Source organism: Xyrauchen texanus, chromosome 28 (genome assembly GCF_025860055.1).
Source record: "Xyrauchen texanus isolate HMW12.3.18 chromosome 28, RBS_HiC_50CHRs, whole genome shotgun sequence".
NCBI lineage: Eukaryota > Metazoa > Chordata > Actinopteri > Cypriniformes > Catostomidae > Xyrauchen > Xyrauchen texanus.
The window spans coordinates 41,427,922-41,448,422 of NC_068303.1; the positions used below are offsets into that span (position 1 = coordinate 41,427,922).

A 20,501-nucleotide genomic window follows, 5' to 3' on the forward strand; every position below is an offset into this window, starting at 1 on the left:
AAAAAAGCTTATAATAAAGGCTTTGTTCGATCTCCCTACTCTTAGTATAAGATCATTCCACTACATGGCAGCAAACACTCACATTTTTTTTTATAACTTTCTTGGAGAAGTAACACTAACACAATGCAAGAAATAAAAATCCTAATAAAAAAACAGATACCAAACAGAAGCAAAAAGGCCAACTGGAAGCAGTCTCCAAATTGTGTAATGATGTTGGAGTGGTGGTGGTGTAGTGGCTAAAGCACAGGGCTGTTAATCAGAAGGTCACAGGTTCTAACTCCATGGCCACCACCATTGTGTCCTTGAGCAAGGCACTTAACTCCAGGTTGCTCTGGGGGGATTGTCTTATTGTCCCTGTAATAATTGCACTGTAAGTCGCTTTGGATAAAATGCATAAATGTAAAATGTAAATGCCAATGCTGCTGACAAACTTGCACCTCTGACTGTGATTATAGCAACCATTCAACAAGATAATTCAAAACACAGACACCACTTGGTTTCGTGAAAGTGCGGGAAGCTAGGGACAAGCCAAAGGGCAGGACTTTTAACTGGTATGTAGTCCCCTCGAAAGTGGATCTCAAGAGTGGCCGGTTGACACAAACCAGTCCAGAGGACGGATATGAGACAAGCTCCTTCTCTGAGTGATCATCTTAAACAGAGACTTCAGGAGAGTCAGATTCAAGAGTCTTAAGTCCAAAATGGGCCGTAGCCCGCCACCTTTCTTTGCGACCTGAAAATAACTGTTAAAAAAGCCTTTCTGTGTGTCATACAAGTCGGTACAAGTTATAGTGCATCCTTGGCAAGGAGGCTTTTTACCACTGAGCATAAATCAGGCACATCTCACATCGCTACGGTGGAGGACAGAACACCTCAAGAACTGAAGTACATAGCCAAGAGCAGACTTGTGCCTTGAGCAACCACAATGGGGTTCGAAAACCTTGTTGGAATGTGAAAATCTTGGCACAGAGCCAACAGCAACACAAACAGTGAACACACTGCCACTTCTGTTCTTGTTCCCTGATCGTCAGTGGTGGGAAAAAGTAAAAGGGCCATTTTGCAGGATCTTCTTGAGGCCCAAAAGAAGTGTTGTGTGTTTCACCAATTCCCCATGGTGTAACATAGCAGTATTCTGACACGTAGCCAACAATAATAAAACAGGCACTGAAAGTGACCTTCGTCAAGGCATTAATACGTCCCAGCACCTTTAACAAGGTGGCAGCATCAGAGACCTGAGCTCTTACTGAACAAGGAGAGCAGCAATTCATAGTAAGCTGCTCATGTAGCTCTTGAAAGAATAGCACAGTCAGCAAAACTCGGTGGTGCACCAAAATGGTGAATACTATTCATCCTCTTTTTAAATGTTTTATTTTTTATGATGCTCAAGGGAGAACTTCATGCAACTCAGTCTCAGAGGCTGCTTTTCCCGTTTTCCTGCCCGCAGTGGAAATTACAGTAAACGTCCCAGCTGAGTGTGTACTTGTCACACTAAAGAAGCCCAGCAACAAAATATCCCCACATCACCACCGCCGAACGTGAGCGATCTCATTGCACCGGAGCAAACTACAAATGACCATGGGCATACTGGACAGGGGAAGCCACTTGAGATGGAGACCAATTATCCTGAATTTGTCCATTGTCAGCTTTCCCAGATTGCAAGCCAAGAGTAAGCAGTTTCAAGTGTCATGCTCACAATGAACAGTGATAAACATACTGCATACTGCAAAGGCAAAGCCGCTTTAGGCAAAGAGATGCACATTCCAAGCCGATGACACATCATCCTTGTGGTGTGGGGGGCGTGGTCAGGTGGCTGTCCGGAGAGGGAACGGCGGTAAGAACGCCTGCACCTGAGCTAAATTATGTCTAACACCTGTCTCTAATTCCAGTGAGCATGGGGAGAGCGGCATATAAATGGCCATGCCACTCCCAGAGGAGAGAGAGTGCCAGACTAGAGTGCACCATCTCTGTTGGAGAAGTTAATGTGTTTGAAGTTAAAGTGTTTGTGAAGCTGAAGTGTTTTATTAAGCTAAGGTTTTGAACTGAAGGCAGAAAATAAAGAGCCTTACCTGTCTCACTGTTCCCGTTTCCATTTCCAAACACTTTAACTTCAAACACATTAACTTGTGTATATACCATATATACCATTTGTTGTAGGTTGAACTTGAAAAATAACAAACTGGATGTTCAACCCCATCAGGAACAACCTGGAGAAGAACAGCATCAACAGCCAAGCGAAACGGCTCCAGCAGACCACGTGTACAACACCTGCACAGGATCGGTACATCCGAATATCCCACCTGCAGGACAGGTATAGGGTGCAACAACAACTACCCGAGTTACACCAGGAACGCACAATCCCTCCATCAGTGCTCAGACTGTCTGCAGTAGGCTGAGAGAGGCTGGACTGAGGGCTTCTAGGCCTGTTGTAAGGCGGGTCCTTACCAGACGTCACCGGCAAAAACGTCACCTATGGGCACAAACCCACCTTCACTGGACTAGGCAGGACTGGCATAAAGTACTCTTCACTGACGAGTCAAGAGTTTGTCTCACCAGGGGTAAGTGTCGGACTAGCGTTTATCATAGAAGGAATGAGCGTTACACTGAGGCCTGTACTCTGGAGCGGGATAGATTTGGAGATGGAGGGTCCATCATTGTCTCGGGCGGTGTGTCACAGTATCATCGGACTGAGCTTGTTGTCACTGCAGGCAATCTCAACGCTGTGCGTTACAGGGAAGACATCCTCCTCCCTCATGTGGTACCCTTCCTGCAGGCTCATCCTGACATGACCCTCCAGCGTGACAATGCCACCAGCCATACTGCTAGTTCTGTGCGTGACTTCCTGGAAGACATGAATGTCAGTGTTCTGCCATGGCCAGCGAAGAGCCTGCATCTCAATCCCATTGAGCACGTCTGGGACCTGTTGGATCGGAGGGTGAGGGCTAGAGACATTCTCCCCAGGGAACTTGAAAGTGCTTTGGTTGAAGAGTGGGGTAACATCTCGCAGCAAGAACTGGCAAATCTTAAGCAGTACTTAATGCAGCTGGTGGCCACACCAGATAGAATTTGCCCCCCCTTGTTCAGGGACACATTATTCCACATTCGTTAGTCACATGTCTGTGAAACTTGTTCAGTTTATGTCTTAGTTGTTGAATCTTTTTATGTTCATGTTAAGTTTGCTGAAAATACAAGCAGTTGAAAGTGAGAGGAGTTTAATACAATGTATATTTATGTTTATATAAGAAACACTATATCATATTTCTTTAATTTAAGAAAATAAATAACCTTCCTTCTTTTTATGGGGTGCCCCAACCCATTCACATTCCACTTGGAGAGAGACAATCTGCTCATATTAACATTTGAAATTTTGACATATTAGAAAAATATATATTGTGTTTAAAAAATACAATTATAAAGACCACATTCCCCATAAGTGCAACAAACAACCCCCGAACTTTCCCCAGAACAAAACAAACAGAAAAAAGATCAACATGCACATTAACCCTGTGCACGGCAGCACCAACCAGCGTCCATCCCGAGAGTCCCGCGCAACTTTGTCGTCAGATTGCTCAAGTCTGGTGTTTCTATACACATTTGTCTATTACACAACAGATAATCTATAAAACAAACTCCAGCCCATAAGAGGAATAAACACCAAAACAAAATTGTGTAGATTCATCCAATTAATTGTTGTAAAAGAAGGTGTGTTCCTCCACAAAACAAACTCCAGGCGCTAGCGGAACCAGCACAAAAACACAAAAAACAAAATGGGAGGCATAACCACCCAAAACTAGCAGATGCATCCACAAGCTGTCCCGAAGAAATTATATTACACAAACTCAAGCCACTAGGTGGAACCAGCACAAAGCGAAATGAAAAAGGCACCCAGTTTCCTCAGGCAGTCAAGTGTATGTTCATTGAGTCGGTCCACTAGGCGTCAGCATGAAAATCACCAAATGGCTTCCTCACTCCAATGGTTTTATGTAGGACAGTGCTTGCTGTGGGCATGTAAATATTTTGCGGCCATCCTTAGTATCTATTCTCAGTTTGGCCAGAAACATCAGAACAAAAGCAATCTTAGGTTGATGTAAGTGATTCTTGCATTCCTTGAATCGATCACTTTTCTCTCTTTTCGAATTCGCAAAGTCTGGGAACAAGAAAATGTTGTGGTTCTTCCAAGAAATCTTTCCTTTACTCCTCGTCTTGCGTAACACAAGATCTTTATTGGAAGATCTCAGAAATTTGGCCAGAATTGATTTGGCCTGTCTCCCTCAGCGGATCTCTGAACCGGGACCCTGTGAGCTCACTCAATTTCCAGCTTATGGCCTGTTATGTTGAGCAGACTCAGGAAGAGCTCATCTAGGAATTTCACCATATCTCTGCCCTCCTCAAGTTCAGGAATTTCAACAATTCTGATGTTATTCCTGCGATTCCTATTTTCCAAATCTTCCAATTTTTCAAAAATTCCTTCCAAATCAACTTTGGCCATGGGCAGTTTAGTGGATAATTCCCTCTCTGATGACTCCAGATAATCTATTAATTTCTCAACATCTGACACTCTTGTAACCAACTCGCTGTAATCGATCAATGTATTACAGCGAGATCCTCCAAGTCAGCAACAACCTTCATTAGCATCACAAACACGTTGGACAGTTGATGCTGAATTTCTCCGGCCGCACCACCCAAATCGAGTCCCCAGTCAGCGCTTTCATCTTGAACACGTAAGTGTCTTTTAATATCTCCAGAGCACGAGAATTTTGACTTCTTTGCCATGTTTAACTCAAAGAGTAAATATGTCACTGGGTGTACCGAATTTCACCAGATTCTGACATGAAAATAATAAAAAAAATTAGCAAAGTGCGCAGAGCTGTCGCTCACACGTCTGCTCCTTGGATGGCATCATGTATATACTAGAATGGCAAGTTAAAAGCATGCATTGGAAGTTTTTTTGTGTGTGTTTCTAAACTGGTATGTCAGTGCACAATGATTAATATTCTGATGAATTTGATTGAATCAAGTACGAAGTACTCCCCATAAAATGATTTTAACCCCTTAAAATGTAAACCCTCTGGCTGGCCCAGAGGGCACTGTATCACAAAAAAAAAGTGTATGCTTAAAACATTAAAGTCTCTATATATGTAAGTCAGGTATGTGAGCAATCATTTGAAATCTTAGAATCTGAACTTTTCATAAATAACATCACTTCTGCATTTATATTACTTAAGATAATACAATAAGGCCTCAAAACATTTGAGTTGAAAATTAGTGCCCCCCAGAGGTAATGGTGTAGAAATATTTATATTAAAATAAAATTCCTTCACATAGCACGTAAATGGACAAGTCATATATCAAACGAAAGCTCTCATTCTTAGAGTTATACCACAATTGGAAAGATTTTCAAAAGCATCACAAATTGAAATTTTATTTCTGTAATTCATTAAATACAAATCTTACTTTTATGCTCTGTTAACAGTTTCTGTAAGACCCAAATAGCCAAAAACATTAGATCTGCTTTTACCTTAGGCAGTTTTCTAAGACGTGAGCAATAGTTTACTTGCCTGTGAGCTTGACTGGCTGAATAATTCAATTATATATCTTATATGTCCAGAACAAAATATGCCATCCTGAAGGAAAAGCATGCAAAACAAATCATTAGAAAATATATTTTCGACTATTGATGATAAATGTTATATACTGTTGCATCTCCGGTTTCTAATGACACTTAGATTGAGCATCTAGTCCACTCAGAGGCCGAGATATTCACAGAAACATCAAGGGTGGTGCTTGAACTGAAAATTAGACTGAATGTCTATGGACAAGCACATCTGTGAGGGCTAAAATGTGTTAGAGCGCCCCCTACATTTCATATATGTGTATTGTGATGGAATGTGGAATAAAACAAGACTTTTCAAAGTGAGGTAGAGTGAACAGAACCAGAATTACATGTTTACAAATTCAGGACAAAAAAATAAAATAAATTATAAATATATACATTTATTTTTTTGCAATAAGTCCACAGAATGTCTGAATGGTGAGCTTTTTTACATTTGAATGTAAAAAATTGTGGGCAGCCGCCCAAAAATGTTTAAAGGCTGTCCCATTTTATCAATCAAACACCAATGCAATGTTCTGTAAACTGGGTAAAAAATTATTAATAAAAATTAGCATTAGAACAAATAAATCTGATTATGATCCCATTTCAAAATATATCACAATCTTTAACACCCTATTTCACTATTTTATAACATTAACATGATTTGCCTCATAAGGTTTTGTCATTTACTTACAATAGTGTTTCCCACCACTGCCCTCCAAATGTGAAATTTAACAAATAATTTATAATGGTAAAGATACTATTTGGATATAATTAATTTAGTGTGTGTGTGTGTGTGTGTGTGTGTGTGTGTGTGTGTGTGTGTGTACTCGATTACTAGCGCATTAAACTTTTCACATTTTTCAGGGCTGAACAAAAAGGATTATCTCATGATGTTGTCTTGTTTAATACAACAATGAAATGATTGTTCATAAAATAACATTTATTAACGGATGGTTCGAAAACTGAAAATAAAAATACCATTAAACACAAAACAGTCAAAATTGTGTTATGGTCTAAAATTACATTTATACATATAAAGCCATAGTGGTTTCCGACCAGTGTTGGGTGTAATTGGAAACATAAACATTGCATGATCCGGGTTTTATAAATATATATATATATATATATATATATATATATATATATATATATATATATATATATATATATATATATATATATATATATATATATATATATATATATATATATAGAACAATTACAAATAAGGAACAAAAATAACATCAATAATAATAAAAAACACATAAATAAAAATGAATGGTTGAGCATGAATTTGAAAAGCTTTATAATTTGTATTGTTTTCATACATTTCTGGTTTTGTGTTCTCATGTTTGAAAGGGTTTCAAAATACATGTTAAGATCAGTGTTACAGAAGGCAATATATTTTCTGAGTTACTCTTGTCTTGTGAATGTAAAACTTTGCTAAAATAATTAAAAGATGAATTATGTAATTCTTTTTTAAATTGGGATTTGTAAATTAAGTAAAATATCATGTGGTTTTAAATTTAAAGATTTGTTTTAATTGTCCAATTTAATGTCAATCCAAACTAATTAAAGGGCAATACAAAAAAAGAAAGTTAAATAACTTCAACTGATGTGTTGCAGAAAGTACATTTTTTACACAGTATGGATATATCTATAGCTGCATAGGAATAACATTGATCAGGCCCGGCTTCTGACAGCTATGCTAGGGTGGGCTGAGAGACATCATAGGTGGGCATTTGAGATGAGGGAGGGGTTACACAGACTACTAATTTAATGTATTTAATTGGCATAACATGGCATAATTGTCAAGATCATAAGACCCAATATAACTATATTTGACACTTTTCCCCATATTAAAAAAATATATTGAAATAAATAAACTGATAAACATTGTATATATTCATACACATGCACTTATTTTATTCATTTTAACCACTAATAGTTCTAATAACATAATATTAGCATTATATTCATTACTTTTCTCTTATAGCATGATTTCATGTTCAACTGCTTTGAAACGATGGCTGTTGTGAAAAGTGCTATACAAATACATCTGACACGACTCATAAGATTGAAGTAATGGTAGTGTACTACCTCCATTATTAAGAAACAAAATAACGTAATACACTTTTAGATAAATTAGAATTACAGCCTTAAAGCAAATTACAAAGACAAAATAGAGTCCCCACGAATGCAAGGATGGAGTGGAGAGAAATAACATCAAGGAGGAAAATAAGGATGGAGTGAAAGGAAATATATAGATGGAGAGATCTATAACATATAAGATTAAGATCCTAAAATTTGACACAGATGGGAACTGCTTAAAGAAGTAACTAAATAATATTAAATGATGACGATTCTTTCTGTTTGACAGAAATGTAATAAGCAATGGTCTCTTATGATTTGTCCGGTGACCGACGAGTCTCATATTCTGAAATTCAGAGAAACCATTGTGTGAAAATGCAGTAACAACAAAATCCACATCAAAATAATTCAAGCCATTTTTCTCAGTTTCAATGTTAGTTCATGAGTATGGCCTTTGTAGGGTAGCAAAGGATATTGATATTTTTTACCAGTGAAACTATGTGTAAAGTCATCAACACAGGAATTTGGATGGATGGATGAAACGTTTTGCCATGTAAACACCAAAGGTTATTTTCGTGGCAAAAATAGTGTAGTTTAAAAAGCAATGACAACAATAAACAAAAAACTATCACAGCACTGTAAATAGAAGTAAGACATGTGGAGACAGACAGAATCTCTCATCGACACCGAATTAACAACAGGGGAAACAGAAGGACACGTCCCGCAACAGTGCAGTGCGGGACAAGTTTTGATTGCTGAGTTGAGGTGCGGGTGGGATGATATGTGCGCGGAAATGGGAGAAAGAAATGACCCGCGTGACTCCCGCAAAATATAAATCTATTTAAAAAATACCATTTATTTATTTCATATATTTAAGGTACAGAGTGTTATTTGTGCTCTGTGCAGCGGAGAGTCCCTTAGTGCTATGGATGTTAACGCTTTATTAAAGAAAGGTACAAACAAAACTTTGAAACCAGCCAAAGTCAGGGACGGATTACCGACCGGGCCAACGGGGCAATGCCCAGGGCCACTTGACTACCAGGGGGTAAGTCAAGTGGCACAGTAGCCTACATCGTAATGTGCCATGATAAATGGTGAGGTTTAAGACATTTGGATTTACATGAGGGATTGGGTCCGTTTCTTATAAAATTATTATTAAAACGTCGATCAAAAATAGAAAGACCATTTACTAAAAGTTGGGGAGTTTGTAAGGTTGTATCATTAATATATACAATTGAGGGTTTGGTTAAGGTTAATATGCTACTGGGGATAGCCTTATTTATTTATTTTTAATTATTTTTCATTTACAAAAGAACCATATTTAAAAATAAAATTGGGGTAAGTGTAGAATGGCCCATTCTTGTCAATAAGTTGATTTACAATTAATATGTTATGCCGGAACCAATTCTCCATGTAAAATGACTTGTTGTTATAAGTAATATTACCATTGTTCCAAATAAAACACCTATTATGCGTGTACAAGCGTGACCAGTACAGTAATGCTTGTTATCAGGGTTGTATGAGTCAGCCCGTGATCAACTGCGCCAGAAACCCCATCGATGCGCGCGTGCGCGACACAGTAGATAGAGAGACTGCGCGTGCGCGATACAGTAGATAGAGAGACCGCGCGTGAGTAGCGCTGCCCGCCATTTTACGTTATTGGGAATCAAGCGGAGCTCTGCCGGGGAGTCATTTATCCGCCGCCCCCCGTACATTAATTCTACACTAACCGATCCAAACAAACCAGCAAAACATCGTCAGGTAAGTCTGCGCCCACTCTGGGGTGACTTTAACGGCGAAGGGCTTTATTTGATCGTTGTTTGGGAACAATGCGAGGGGCGCGCGGGGGAGGGGTGCACCGGACACGTTCAGAACATTAGCGCGGTGAGAACAGGCCTCCAGCTCGTTTCAAACATCAAAACCAGTTAAATGTGTGTTTTATGGGCATTAGTGTGTATGCAGAAACGCATAGCACCTGTCTCTTTTGTATCTGAAACATTAAGGCGCTGTAGCATGCACTGTGTCTATGAAGGGTAATAGTCTGGATTACACATGGACTCGAGTTACGGGGTCAAATCACGTTAAAAACACACCCGTCGATTGGTTTTGTGTCTGTATGTGTTGTGCGATTGCTATTATGGTTTGAGCGTTTAATATAGAGAAATAGTCGATAACATCAGTCAAACTGTATTTATTATCGCTTATTCAGTATGATTGTGGAGAATTGAGGTTACAGTGCTGATTAATGAAACCCTATAGATAAAACTGAACACCCAAGTCATTGTCTGCTGTCTCTAATCAAAGCTGGATTAATTTGTCTCATTGCATTTGAATAGATTTCTGGAGACATGGCCACAGAACATATTAATGGGAATGGTACTGAAGAACCAATGGACACGTCTGCTGCAGTTACCCATTCTGAACACTTCAACACTTTATTAGAAGCTGGTTTACCACAAAAAGTTGCTGAAAAGCTAGATGAAATTTACCTAGCAGGTAAGCCAAAACTTGGACCCTCCAAAGTGATTCCTGTGTGTCCCATTCTATGTATGTTGAACTGTATGTGTCATTTTTGTGTTTCTTGAGTAGGGAATTGGAACGCAATTAGCAACTTTATGTGGGTTCACATAATGGGTACTGCAGCATTAAACAATGCTGAATTTCTGTAACGGCGCACAAAATTAAAGGCTGAATTGAGCGCGACTGGTCCGATCCGGAGAGAAGAGCCATTCAGGGGGATTAGCTCTCCGTTGTTAAAGGGGTATGGGGAGGGGGCAGCACGGGCCAGCTGGGCATATGCCGGGACAATAGATGCAGCTGTCTGGAGCAGAGACAGGTGATGCCCCCCACGGCTTATCACTAACAGATGCTTGTTATAAAGAGGGGTGGGGCACTAATATAACCATCATTATTTTACTGTAGGGATAAGGCTGTGAGATTGACTGGATTTAGGCAGTGCATTAGTTAGGCTTATCATAAAGATTCATTCCAGTGATTACAGGTTTTATTTCATTCTTTGTCATTTTGCAGGTGGTGAAAGTGAAATTTAACCAGGGCAGAACTGGGGGCAAAATATACTCTTTAAATGGATTCCTTATAACCGAACTGCTAATATATACTATACCTGTACTAGAGATATTGCATAAAATTAGTTTATTTTACTGGTATAAGTGCAGATGTTAAAATATATGTTTTGTTTTAGTAAAGTGCTTGAAATGCATGACACTATGATTAGAAACAAATATCACCTTATAATGGTTTAAAATTGTGATGTATACTTATGTTTATACTATGATAATTACTAAGTATCAAGTTTTCTAGTTTTGCTCCACTCAAATACTTAATTAGCTAAAAATTGCTCTTTGTGAGTACAAACGGGAGATTTCTCACAAAACCTTTCAAGAAAATGTCTATGCCATATTTGACTCCAAATCAATACAAACTAAAGTCTGAAATTATTTTTGCATCAAGAAAATTTAGCCTACATTTTACAGGACACTCAAGCTCACCATTCCCATAGCTTGTCCAGACAATATTCCGTTGTTGATTCAATGAATGATTCAATTTATTGTCGCAAGTTAAATTTTTTTTTTGTTGAAAATGTTTAAATGTGGTCAAATTATTTATTGCAATTAGCGATACTTGAAGGCAGTACCAAGTTGGGATGGGTGTTTTCAGTAATTGTGTAGTTGACTAACTCACAAAAAACGAGTTATCAATTATGCGTAAATTAAAATGTAAGTTAAAATTAACAAGTGACACAAATGTATATTTGGTTTTATTCACAAACGTTTCCAAGAATTGGTTTCAAGATAAGAATTTCAACAAACTATGCTTTTCATTTGGGGGAGAAATGAACAATGTGTATTAATACATTTAAAAATCATTCTTGCATAGAAACCAATTCTTCTGGAATTAGGGCAATGCACAAACTTTGAGTCCACATATAAATGCTATCACGTTTTCATCATTTCACTTGTTATTGTTCTGTAAATTATTGGTGAAAGTTGGCTTTTTATAAAAATTTACTCTGCCCGGGTTTAAAAAAAAATCTAAATATTTAAAGTATTACAAGTGGTCTCTGTTGTGACTTAGAGATTTGGTAAGAGATTCGGCAGGCCAATGCGTAAAGAAAAATCTGTTTGCGTAGTGTTTTTAAAACCGACTAGCTGGTGCAGAATGAGTACGCGATTAATTGATTACTCATGCACATCCCTAGTACCAAGGCAGTACCACTATAATGTATAAATCGTTGCAATTTAAATAAATAAATAAATCTTCTACTGCGGTAATCAGAATTGGAGGGTAAAATGTGTTACTGCCCAAATTTTACCAAAAATCGATTTTATACAAATCTTAATTGCCCTAAAAATAAATGTGAAATATCTTGTTTCTTTTGATTTGGCGTAAAATAGGACCAGGACATTTTCTCGACAAGTTTTTCTTGTGATAATCAAGTAATCATTAATAAACGTGTACATTTGTTGATCAAAGTTACTTTTTTGTTTCAAAGCAGATGTAATCTATGAATACTGTTTTATACCTTGTCCAAATGATGATACACTTGAACTCTCTCTCTGAGTAACTTCAGTTACTCTGATGTACAGCAAAAGTGTCTGATTGGATACAGGTTATGATGCATCCCTGCATATTGCGATGTCATGAGGTGATTAATCCACGCTGAGGTCTCTTTGATTTCCTCCCTGCAGGCCTTGTAGCTCACAGTGACCTGGATGAGAGGGCCCTAGAAGCGCTGAAAGAGTTCAATGAGGAAGGTGCACTACAAGTTCTTGTTCAGTTCAAAGAGAGTGATTTATCCCATGTGCAAGTAAGTGCACTCGCAGTGTTGTGTATGAGTGATTCCAGTGAAATGCGAGAGATGTTTTACTAACACGCGCACGCTCCCTTGTAACCCAGAATAAAAGTGCCTTTCTCTGTGGCGTGATGAAGACCTACAGACAGAGAGAGAAACAGGGGACCAAAGTTCTAGACTCCACTAAAGGACCAGATGAGGCAAAAATGAAAGTGCGTTCAATCGAGAAGTTGTTCTTGAAAGATTTGTATTTTCCCTCTAAACCTGTTCGTGTGGTTTGTATAATTAGCTGAAACGCAGTTGATTTATTCCATTTATTTACAATGTTGGCAACTGTTTTGGTAGCTTCCCTGTTTTTTTTCTTACAGACCTTGCTTGATAGAACCGGCTACACCCTAGATGTCACTACAGGTCAACGCAAATACGGTGGTCCTCCACCAGAGTCCGTTTACACTGGTGTTCAGCCATCAATTGGAACGGAGGTAATTCACATCAGAACATTCTCCCACATACAATACAACACTGAATGAAGTTGAGTCATTACAGTTTCAAATGTTCGATCAGATGTCTTCTACAGATTGTTGCCACTTTCTTTGTGGTGGACAATCAGGTTGTCCAAATGATTAATTATGAACACTGATCTGGAGTAACTTTGTTACGCTGACAGTTTACCGCTAAGATCTGACCCGACAGCCTTACCAATGTTGCACATTTGGAAACCACCTTGATACTGTAAAAGCCAAACATTGCTGCTCAGATTTTAGAAAGTCCACTAAAATATGTGATTGCATGTACTGTTGAAGTCAGAAATTTGCATACACTTGGGTTAAAGTCATTAACTCATTTTTAACCACTCCACAGATTGGAAAACTATAGTTTTGGCAGGTTGTTTAGGACACCTACTTTGTGCATAAGTATTTTTTCCAACAATTGTTTACATGCATATTGTTTCACTTTTAATTGACTATCACAATTCCAGTGGGTCAGAAGTTTACATACACGAAGTTAATTGTGCCTTTTAAGCAGATTGAAAAATTCTAGAAAATTATGTCAAGTCTTTAGGTAATTAGCCAATTAACTTCTAACAGGATAATTAGAGGTGTACCTGTGGATGTATTTTAAGGTCTAACTTCAAACTCAGTGCCTCTTTGCTTGACATAATGTGAAAATCAAAATAAATCAGCCAAGACCTCAGGAAAAAAATTGTGGACCTCCACAAGTTTGGTTTTTCCTTGGGAGACATTTCCAAATGCCTGAAGGTACCACGTGCATCTGTACAAACAATAGTATGCAAGTATAAACATCATGGGCCCACGCAGACATCATACCGCTCAGGAAGTAGACGCATTCTGTCTCCTATAGATGAACGTGGTTTGGTGCAAGAAGTGCAAATCAATCCCAGAACAACAGCAAAGGACCTTGTGAACATGCTGGAGGAAACAGGTAGACAAGTATCTATATCCACAGTAAAATGAGTCCTATATCGACATAACCTGAAAGGCTGCTCAGCAAGGAAGAAGCCATTGCTCCAAAACTGTCATAAAGCCAGACTACAGTTTGCATGTGCACATGGGTCAAAGATCTTAATTTTGGAGAAATGTCCTCTGTTCTGATGAAACAAAAATCGAACTGTTTGGCCTTAATGTCCATCGTTATGTTTGGTGGAAAAAGGATGAGTCTTGCAAGCCAACGAACATCATCCCAACAGTGACGCATGTGGTGGAAGCATCATTTATGGAAGGACAATTATGTGGAAATATTGAAGCAAGATGTCTCAAGACATCTGCCTGAAGTTAAAGCTCGATCACAAATGGGTCTTCCAAATGGACAATGACTACAAGCATGCCTCCAAAGTTGTGGCAAAATTGCTAATGGACAATAAAGTCAAGGTATTGGAGTGGCCGTCAGAAAGCCCTGACCTCAATCTGAAAATTTGTTGACCGAACTGAAAATTGTGAGCTAGGAGGCCTACTCTTCTGTATATAAACTTCCGACCCATTGGGAATGTGATGTAAGAAATAAAAGCTAAAATAAATAATGCTCTGTATTATTCTGACATTTCACATTCTTACAATAAAGTAGTGATCCTAGCTACATTTAGTCATTTATGGCCATACTTTGAAGCGTCAGCTCTTTAGCCATCTGTTTACATTGAGAAATTGAGGATAAAGAAAGTTCTGAAATTCATAATGCAGCACCTGGTGTAAATACACTTATCTGTCAGGCACTATTATTGACGTTTCCACTCTGTCCTGCAGATCTTTGTTGGGAAGATCCCAAGGGACTTGTTTGAGGATGAGTTGGTGCCTCTGTTTGAGAAAGCGGGGCCCATCTGGGACCTGCGTCTGATGATGGATCCATTGAGTGGCCTGAACAGGGGTTATGCCTTCCTCACTTTCTGCACTAAAGAAGCTGCACAGGAGGCTGTCAAGCTAGTAAGTACATGTGTGGCACTTTATTCTTCTGTTTTTGATTTACATTATTTCTACTTCAGTACAAGACTAAAAGAACAAGACATCTTAAATACTTTTCAGAAAACCATCGTGATTTTTTGTCTTGAAATTTTGTCATTTTGAATTCCTTTTGTTGATACAGCATTGCATATTCTACAGAATAAGTGAGGCACTGCAAATTCATTGTTCAAATCAACCTTTTTTTTTCTCCCCTAGTGTAACAATCATGAAATTCGCCCCGGCAAACATATTGGCGTGTGTATTTCAGTTGCAAACAACAGACTCTTTGTGGGCTCCATTCCCAAGAGCAAGACAAAAGAACAAATTGTTGAAGAGTTTTCCAAAGTCACAGGTGAGCTTTGCCTTGAAATTCCTTGCTCTGGGCTGCATATTTCAGTGTGTGTGTGTTTTTTTTTTTTTTTGTTTTTTTTTAAAGATGTGCGAAATGATTAGTAAGTGGTCTTTAATATCTCTTCTAATCATCAGAGGGTCTTACGGATGTAATACTTTACCATCAGCCGGATGATAAGAAAAAGAACCGGGGCTTCTGTTTTCTGGAGTACGAGGACCACAAAGCGGCAGCGCAGGCTCGCCGTAGGCTCATGAGTGGGAAGGTTAAAGTCTGGGGGAATGTGGTCACTGTCGAGTGGGCCGACCCAATCGAGGACCCTGACCCAGAGGTCATGGCAAAGGTCAGGATGTTAACCACCCACAACTCAAACAAACTTTAATTTTTTTTGTCTGTTCTTAGGCCAGTTTTACTGAATTTTTCAATCTCTGGATTATGAGACCTTTTATTAGTAATTTTTCTGTCATGTTGAACTAGAACAATGGGTACTTGAATTTAGGATGCAATAATTGATATGTTGAATTCATTCTCTTATAATTAAGACAATGAATTAAACAAAAATCTAAATTGTCACATGATTAAATCACACAGCAACCAGGTTGTCCAAATTATGAATTTTGTCCACTCTTCTAGAGTAACTTCGTTACGCTGACAGTTTACCGCTACGATCTGACTCGACAGGCTCTCCTAGATTGTTCATAGCCAACACTAGCTTTGGTCTCCTAGCTATTGTACTTTTGTTATTGGTTATATTGGGTTTCTAAATGTGCACGGAGATCACATTCTCATCTTCATCTGTGCACTTAGGTGAAAGTGTTGTTTGTCAGAAACCTGGCCAACAGTGTAACGGATGAAATACTTGAAAAAGCATTTGGTCAGTTTGGCAAACTGGAGCGAGTGAAGAAACTGAAAGATTATGCCTTCATTCACTTTGATGAAAGAGATGGTGCTGTTAAGGTGAGATTTATTTTACTTTGAAACAAATAATAAATCATTTTTTAGAATGATGATGGCCATAGTGTGTTATGGATGTTCACAGGCGTTGGCTGAAATGAATGGTAAAGATTTGGAGGGAGAGCACATTGACATTGTGTTTGCCAAGCCACCCGACCAGAAACGAAAAGAGAGGAAGGCGCAGCGTCAAGCAGCGAAGACTCAAATGTGAGTTTTAGGCATGCAACTGTGCTGGACATGAATGGATTTCTTGTTGCAGTTCAATGTGTAGTGTCTTTATTTCATCAGGGTTAAGCAACATGCCTATGCTCCTTTCTTCCAGGTACGATGATTACTACTATTATAGCCCCCCTCAAATGCCTCCTCCCGCCAGGGGCCGTGGTAGGGGTGCCAGTCGGGGGGGTTATTCGTACCCGCCCGACTATTACGCCTATGAAGATTACTATGATTACTATGGCTACGATTACCATAACTACAGGGGTGGCTATGATGACCCGTACTTTGGCTACGATGATTTCCAGGCCCCTGCTCGAGGACGAGGGGGGCATGGTGGGGCCAGAGGAGGCACGTCTCCCGCACGAGGCCGAGGGGCCAGCAATCCACGGGGCAGAGCGGGCTTCCTGCAGCGCGGCGGTCCGGGAGCGAGCAGAGGCCCACGTGGAGGAGCCAGAGGCGGGGTTCTGCCAAGAGGGCGCGGGGTACGTGGTGCTCGGGGTGGACGCGGTGGAAATGTAGGAGGCAAACGCAAAGCCGATGGCTACAACCAGCCAGATTCCAAACGGCGCCAGACCATTAATCAGAACTGGGGCTCGCAACCTATTGCACAGCAACCCTTGCAAGGTGGCGATCATTCTGGTAACTATGGTTACAAATCTGACAACCAGGAGTTTTATCAGGATTCTTTTGGGCAACAGTGGAAATAGAGAACGAATAGAGAATTTTCTTTTTTCTTTTTTAATAAAAGCCTTTTTATAGAGACTGATTGGCCCTAAAAATCCATTAATGGTTGCCTCACTTCTTTTCCTGGTGGGTTTTTTGTATATATTTTAAGAATCCGCCTGGACTCGATCAGTAGTCACACCCCCACCTGCTTCTGCCAAACTGATTATATTTTGTTTTGTTTGGAAGTCGTTTCTTTTTAAAAATCGGGATTGACATTTTTAAATTTGCATCTCTGTGCTCAACCTCTGTCTATTTGGCTCTATAGTACCTTGTATGTTTATAGGAATTTTGCTCTTCATGTCTTAAGTAGGTAACGGCAACATAAGGACGAAAAAGTACAAAAAATAAAAACTGTATACAGCAAAATAAAAGAAGAAATTGCTATTTGTATGTAACAAAAGATAATGCTAGTAAAATAGCTTGTCTTGTTTTTGGATAAAATCATTTAAAAAAAAAAAAAAAAAAAGGACATTTGATCCTTATTTTTGGCTTTACATTTTGGCTTGTATTCTTTGCTGTTTGTCTGCTTTAATAAACATACACGCACCAGTGTACAAAAACTCAAATTGTGTTTCAAATTCATGTTTCGGCAAATTCTCTCTTCAAATTGCCTACAAATTTATGGCTCCTTGTGGAAGAAAAGGACTAAAGGTTTGCCTGTTAGACATGTGCTGCTACCTCACTGCATGCCTTCAGATTTATATCACCAAGTTCAAGTCCACATCTTCTCACCACTCAAGCTTTGTGTAAATGCATATCCCATTTCACACAATCGCCTCCAATTGAGAGGCTTTTCTCTTTAACAATGTACTGCCATTTACATTTTTGGGAACCTTCTGTCCCGTGACCCTGTTTTGGATTTACTGGGGTTTCGTTAGAAAAACTCCACCAGACAGAGTCTGAACGCAATAATAGCCACTGAAAGCACAATTTGACCAAAGCAGCGTGTCCAGATGAGGCGTTTTTGTCGCTGGAGGTTCTAACTCTCTACACTTTCACGTTTGTTACAAATTTAAGCAATGTTGGGAAATACTACCATGCATGAATTTGTCTTTTTAATATCTTTTTTGCTTGTGGCAAACTTTCTGTTTTGTATTTCTGTAAACGATCGTAACCTTTTCCCACCCTTTCAAAGCACCCAATTCCTGTCACCTTGAGCCTAATCAGTTGTGCTTGTTTCTCTCACGAGCTTCTTAAACTTGTGCATGCCAAACCGTAGGATAGTTTCTAGTGAATGCCTTTAGACTTCACTTATTTTGTCTTAACCTATTGCTGTCTTTTCTGTCATTTGTGTACTTCTGTGATTTTCCTTTTCTGTTGTATTTGTTGGTAACACTCCTCTAATTTGTGTTCCTTTTGTTACCTGGCTAGCAGGGGAAAGGGGTCGAGGCTGGTCCTGACATGTACCAGTGAAGACTGACTAGCTCAGTGGGGCCACGCCAGGTGCTGCCAGTGGATGTGATGGTGGCAAAGTCTGTTCAACGGTCCACCTATGTTCCTGCCTTACAGACGCATCTCCTCTCCCTGTCTGCCTCCCAAGTTTGCCATCAACGCAAAGTTACCATTAGACACGTTTGCACTCTGTGTTTTCTGTTTTGCATTTCATTTCTTTTAGTTTTTTTAAATTTCCCAGAACCCCATATGTTGTGAGAACATACTTGCCATTTGCAGTTACTTCAGGAGATTGAGAGAGCCCAAAGGATGTTAACCCTAACATTAAATGTATTTTGCACTTTGTAGATGTTTGAAGTGGCTTGGAGGAGCTTGATGCTGTTGTTTTATTTTTGTGCATTTTAAGTGCAACGTATCATGGGATGAACATGTTAAGCTTGTATCAAGTCTTGCGGTTTTATTTTGTTCGTGTTTAGTTGTTTCAACCTGGCATGATCAGCCAGGCATTCCAGGTAAAGTGGTTCTTTTTTGGAACCTTTTTTGGGGGGGATTTAACCTTTTTTATTTTTGTTTTTATAGGGTTGGTTAACTACCTCATCGTGGAGGCTGAAACTGCCCTATTTTTACTGTACATACTGAGAATTTTAATGCAAGCAGGGCTTTTTATATTAAACTTATGCACAAGGACAACAGCAGAGCCAATGTACTTAGTGTATTATAGTCCTTTTGTACTGATGCTAAACAGTCAGACTGGGCATGTGAATGACACTCAATGATGAGTCTAAAGAAGCCTTGGCTTCATCCAGTCTGAGCTAAGCGAGCCATGTGCTTCTGAGGATGTTGTTACTGGTTTGAAGACCTGTTAGGAGGATGTTACATTTTTTTATAAAGGCTTGAACTTGAAGCTTTAGCCATGTTTCACCAACCCCCTCCAATTGAACCACACTTTAAAAGTTTCAAGAATATGTAGTCCATGCTGATGGCTGCTTTTATCCATTTGAAACCAACCTCACCCCATTCGTATACGGTCACCTAAACATGCACTATTCGCCACAGTTTGTAAAGGTAAGTTCAGAATTATGACATGCACATCAGTGTTCTTCTAGATGACCTATCAGATCTAAGAGAACTGAAATGACTTGTGCTTCCTAGTTCTTCTCTCAGTGAAGGAGTAATTGAGATGGGATCAGGCTCATTATAATTTTGCTCCATCCATGGCACTGTGACTGGATTGGTGAGAGTGGTTCAGTTGTGCTCTGGGAGGAAGGACCGGGATCATGATATCATTTAACTGGGCACACCGTAGTTGCCTTGTCATCACTTTTAATGTGATGGGTTAAGATATGCATCATTGTGGGCATGTTATCGGTAACTTCAATTCGGTCTTCTGTACAGTTTATACTTTTTTTTTCTTTTTTAAGGGATTCTGCAAATTTGTTTCCATTTTCTTTTTAGCCTCTTTGAAAATATCGACTGAATTTTGAACATGATTGACTCCGCCATTATTTCTGTATCACTGGCAATTTTTTTTTTTATGAAAACAAATGGTTTGTTTTAAACACATTACTGGTGCATAAGTGTTTTTGCATTCCTGCAAATAAATTTTGTAAAAGGAAGTTGTGTGGACTTGTGTTTTATCGTTTAGCCCTCCAGAGTGATTATGGCCTAAAGCAGTCTTTGTGTATTGTTTAGCAGGTGCACTCAGTGATTTGTTTCTCATTATAAAAGTATAACATCTAAAGACATGAATTGTAATTTTGAAACATACTGTATGTATAAAATCACGAGCACTCACATTAAAATGAAGACTCATATCAGTAACAGTATAAAAGCGGTTTTATTGTACATATTACAGTCACATGACCAGCTGAATACTACTCCCTTAATCTCAGTAACATCCTGTTATTGGACACTTTC

The 20,501-nt window shown here is 39.1% G+C and overlaps 1 protein-coding gene across 7 annotated transcripts; it reads left to right on the forward strand.

Annotated features, from left to right (window-relative positions):
• The first annotated feature begins 9,311 nt into the window (after positions 1 to 9,311).
• Positions 9,312 to 20,226, forward strand: syncrip (synaptotagmin binding, cytoplasmic RNA interacting protein). 7 transcript variants are annotated; one of them, XM_052095953.1, is made up of 12 exons: positions 9,312 to 9,442; positions 10,018 to 10,177; positions 12,391 to 12,509; positions 12,599 to 12,706; positions 12,863 to 12,976; positions 14,753 to 14,929; positions 15,164 to 15,299; positions 15,434 to 15,639; positions 16,104 to 16,253; positions 16,336 to 16,457; positions 16,573 to 17,105; positions 18,564 to 20,226. In XM_052095953.1, exons 2-12 carry the CDS (start codon positions 10,030 to 10,032, stop codon positions 18,590 to 18,592), a joined length of 1,842 nt encoding a protein of 613 aa, XP_051951913.1. In that variant the 5' UTR covers positions 9,312 to 9,442; positions 10,018 to 10,029; the 3' UTR covers positions 18,593 to 20,226. The 7 variants fall into 7 exon arrangements, with proteins under 7 accessions (XP_051951913.1, XP_051951914.1, XP_051951915.1 ...); XM_052095954.1 differs by having other exon boundaries at positions 18,567 to 20,226; XM_052095955.1 differs by having other exon boundaries at positions 16,573 to 17,090.
• The last annotated feature ends 275 nt before the right edge of the window (positions 20,227 to 20,501 follow it).

Bases quoted from the DNA above. Each gene is read 5' to 3' on its own strand.
- syncrip (XM_052095952.1), top strand. From the start codon at position 10,030: ATGGCCACAGAACATATTAATGGGAATGGTACTGAAGAACCAATGGAC. The intron at 14,930-15,163 runs GTAAGTACATGT...TTTCTCCCCTAG, and splicing joins CACAGGAGGCTGTCAAGCTA to TGTAACAATCATGAAATTCG. The intron at 16,458-16,572 runs GTGAGTTTTAGG...CCTTTCTTCCAG, and splicing joins CAAGCAGCGAAGACTCAAAT to GTACGATGATTACTACTATT.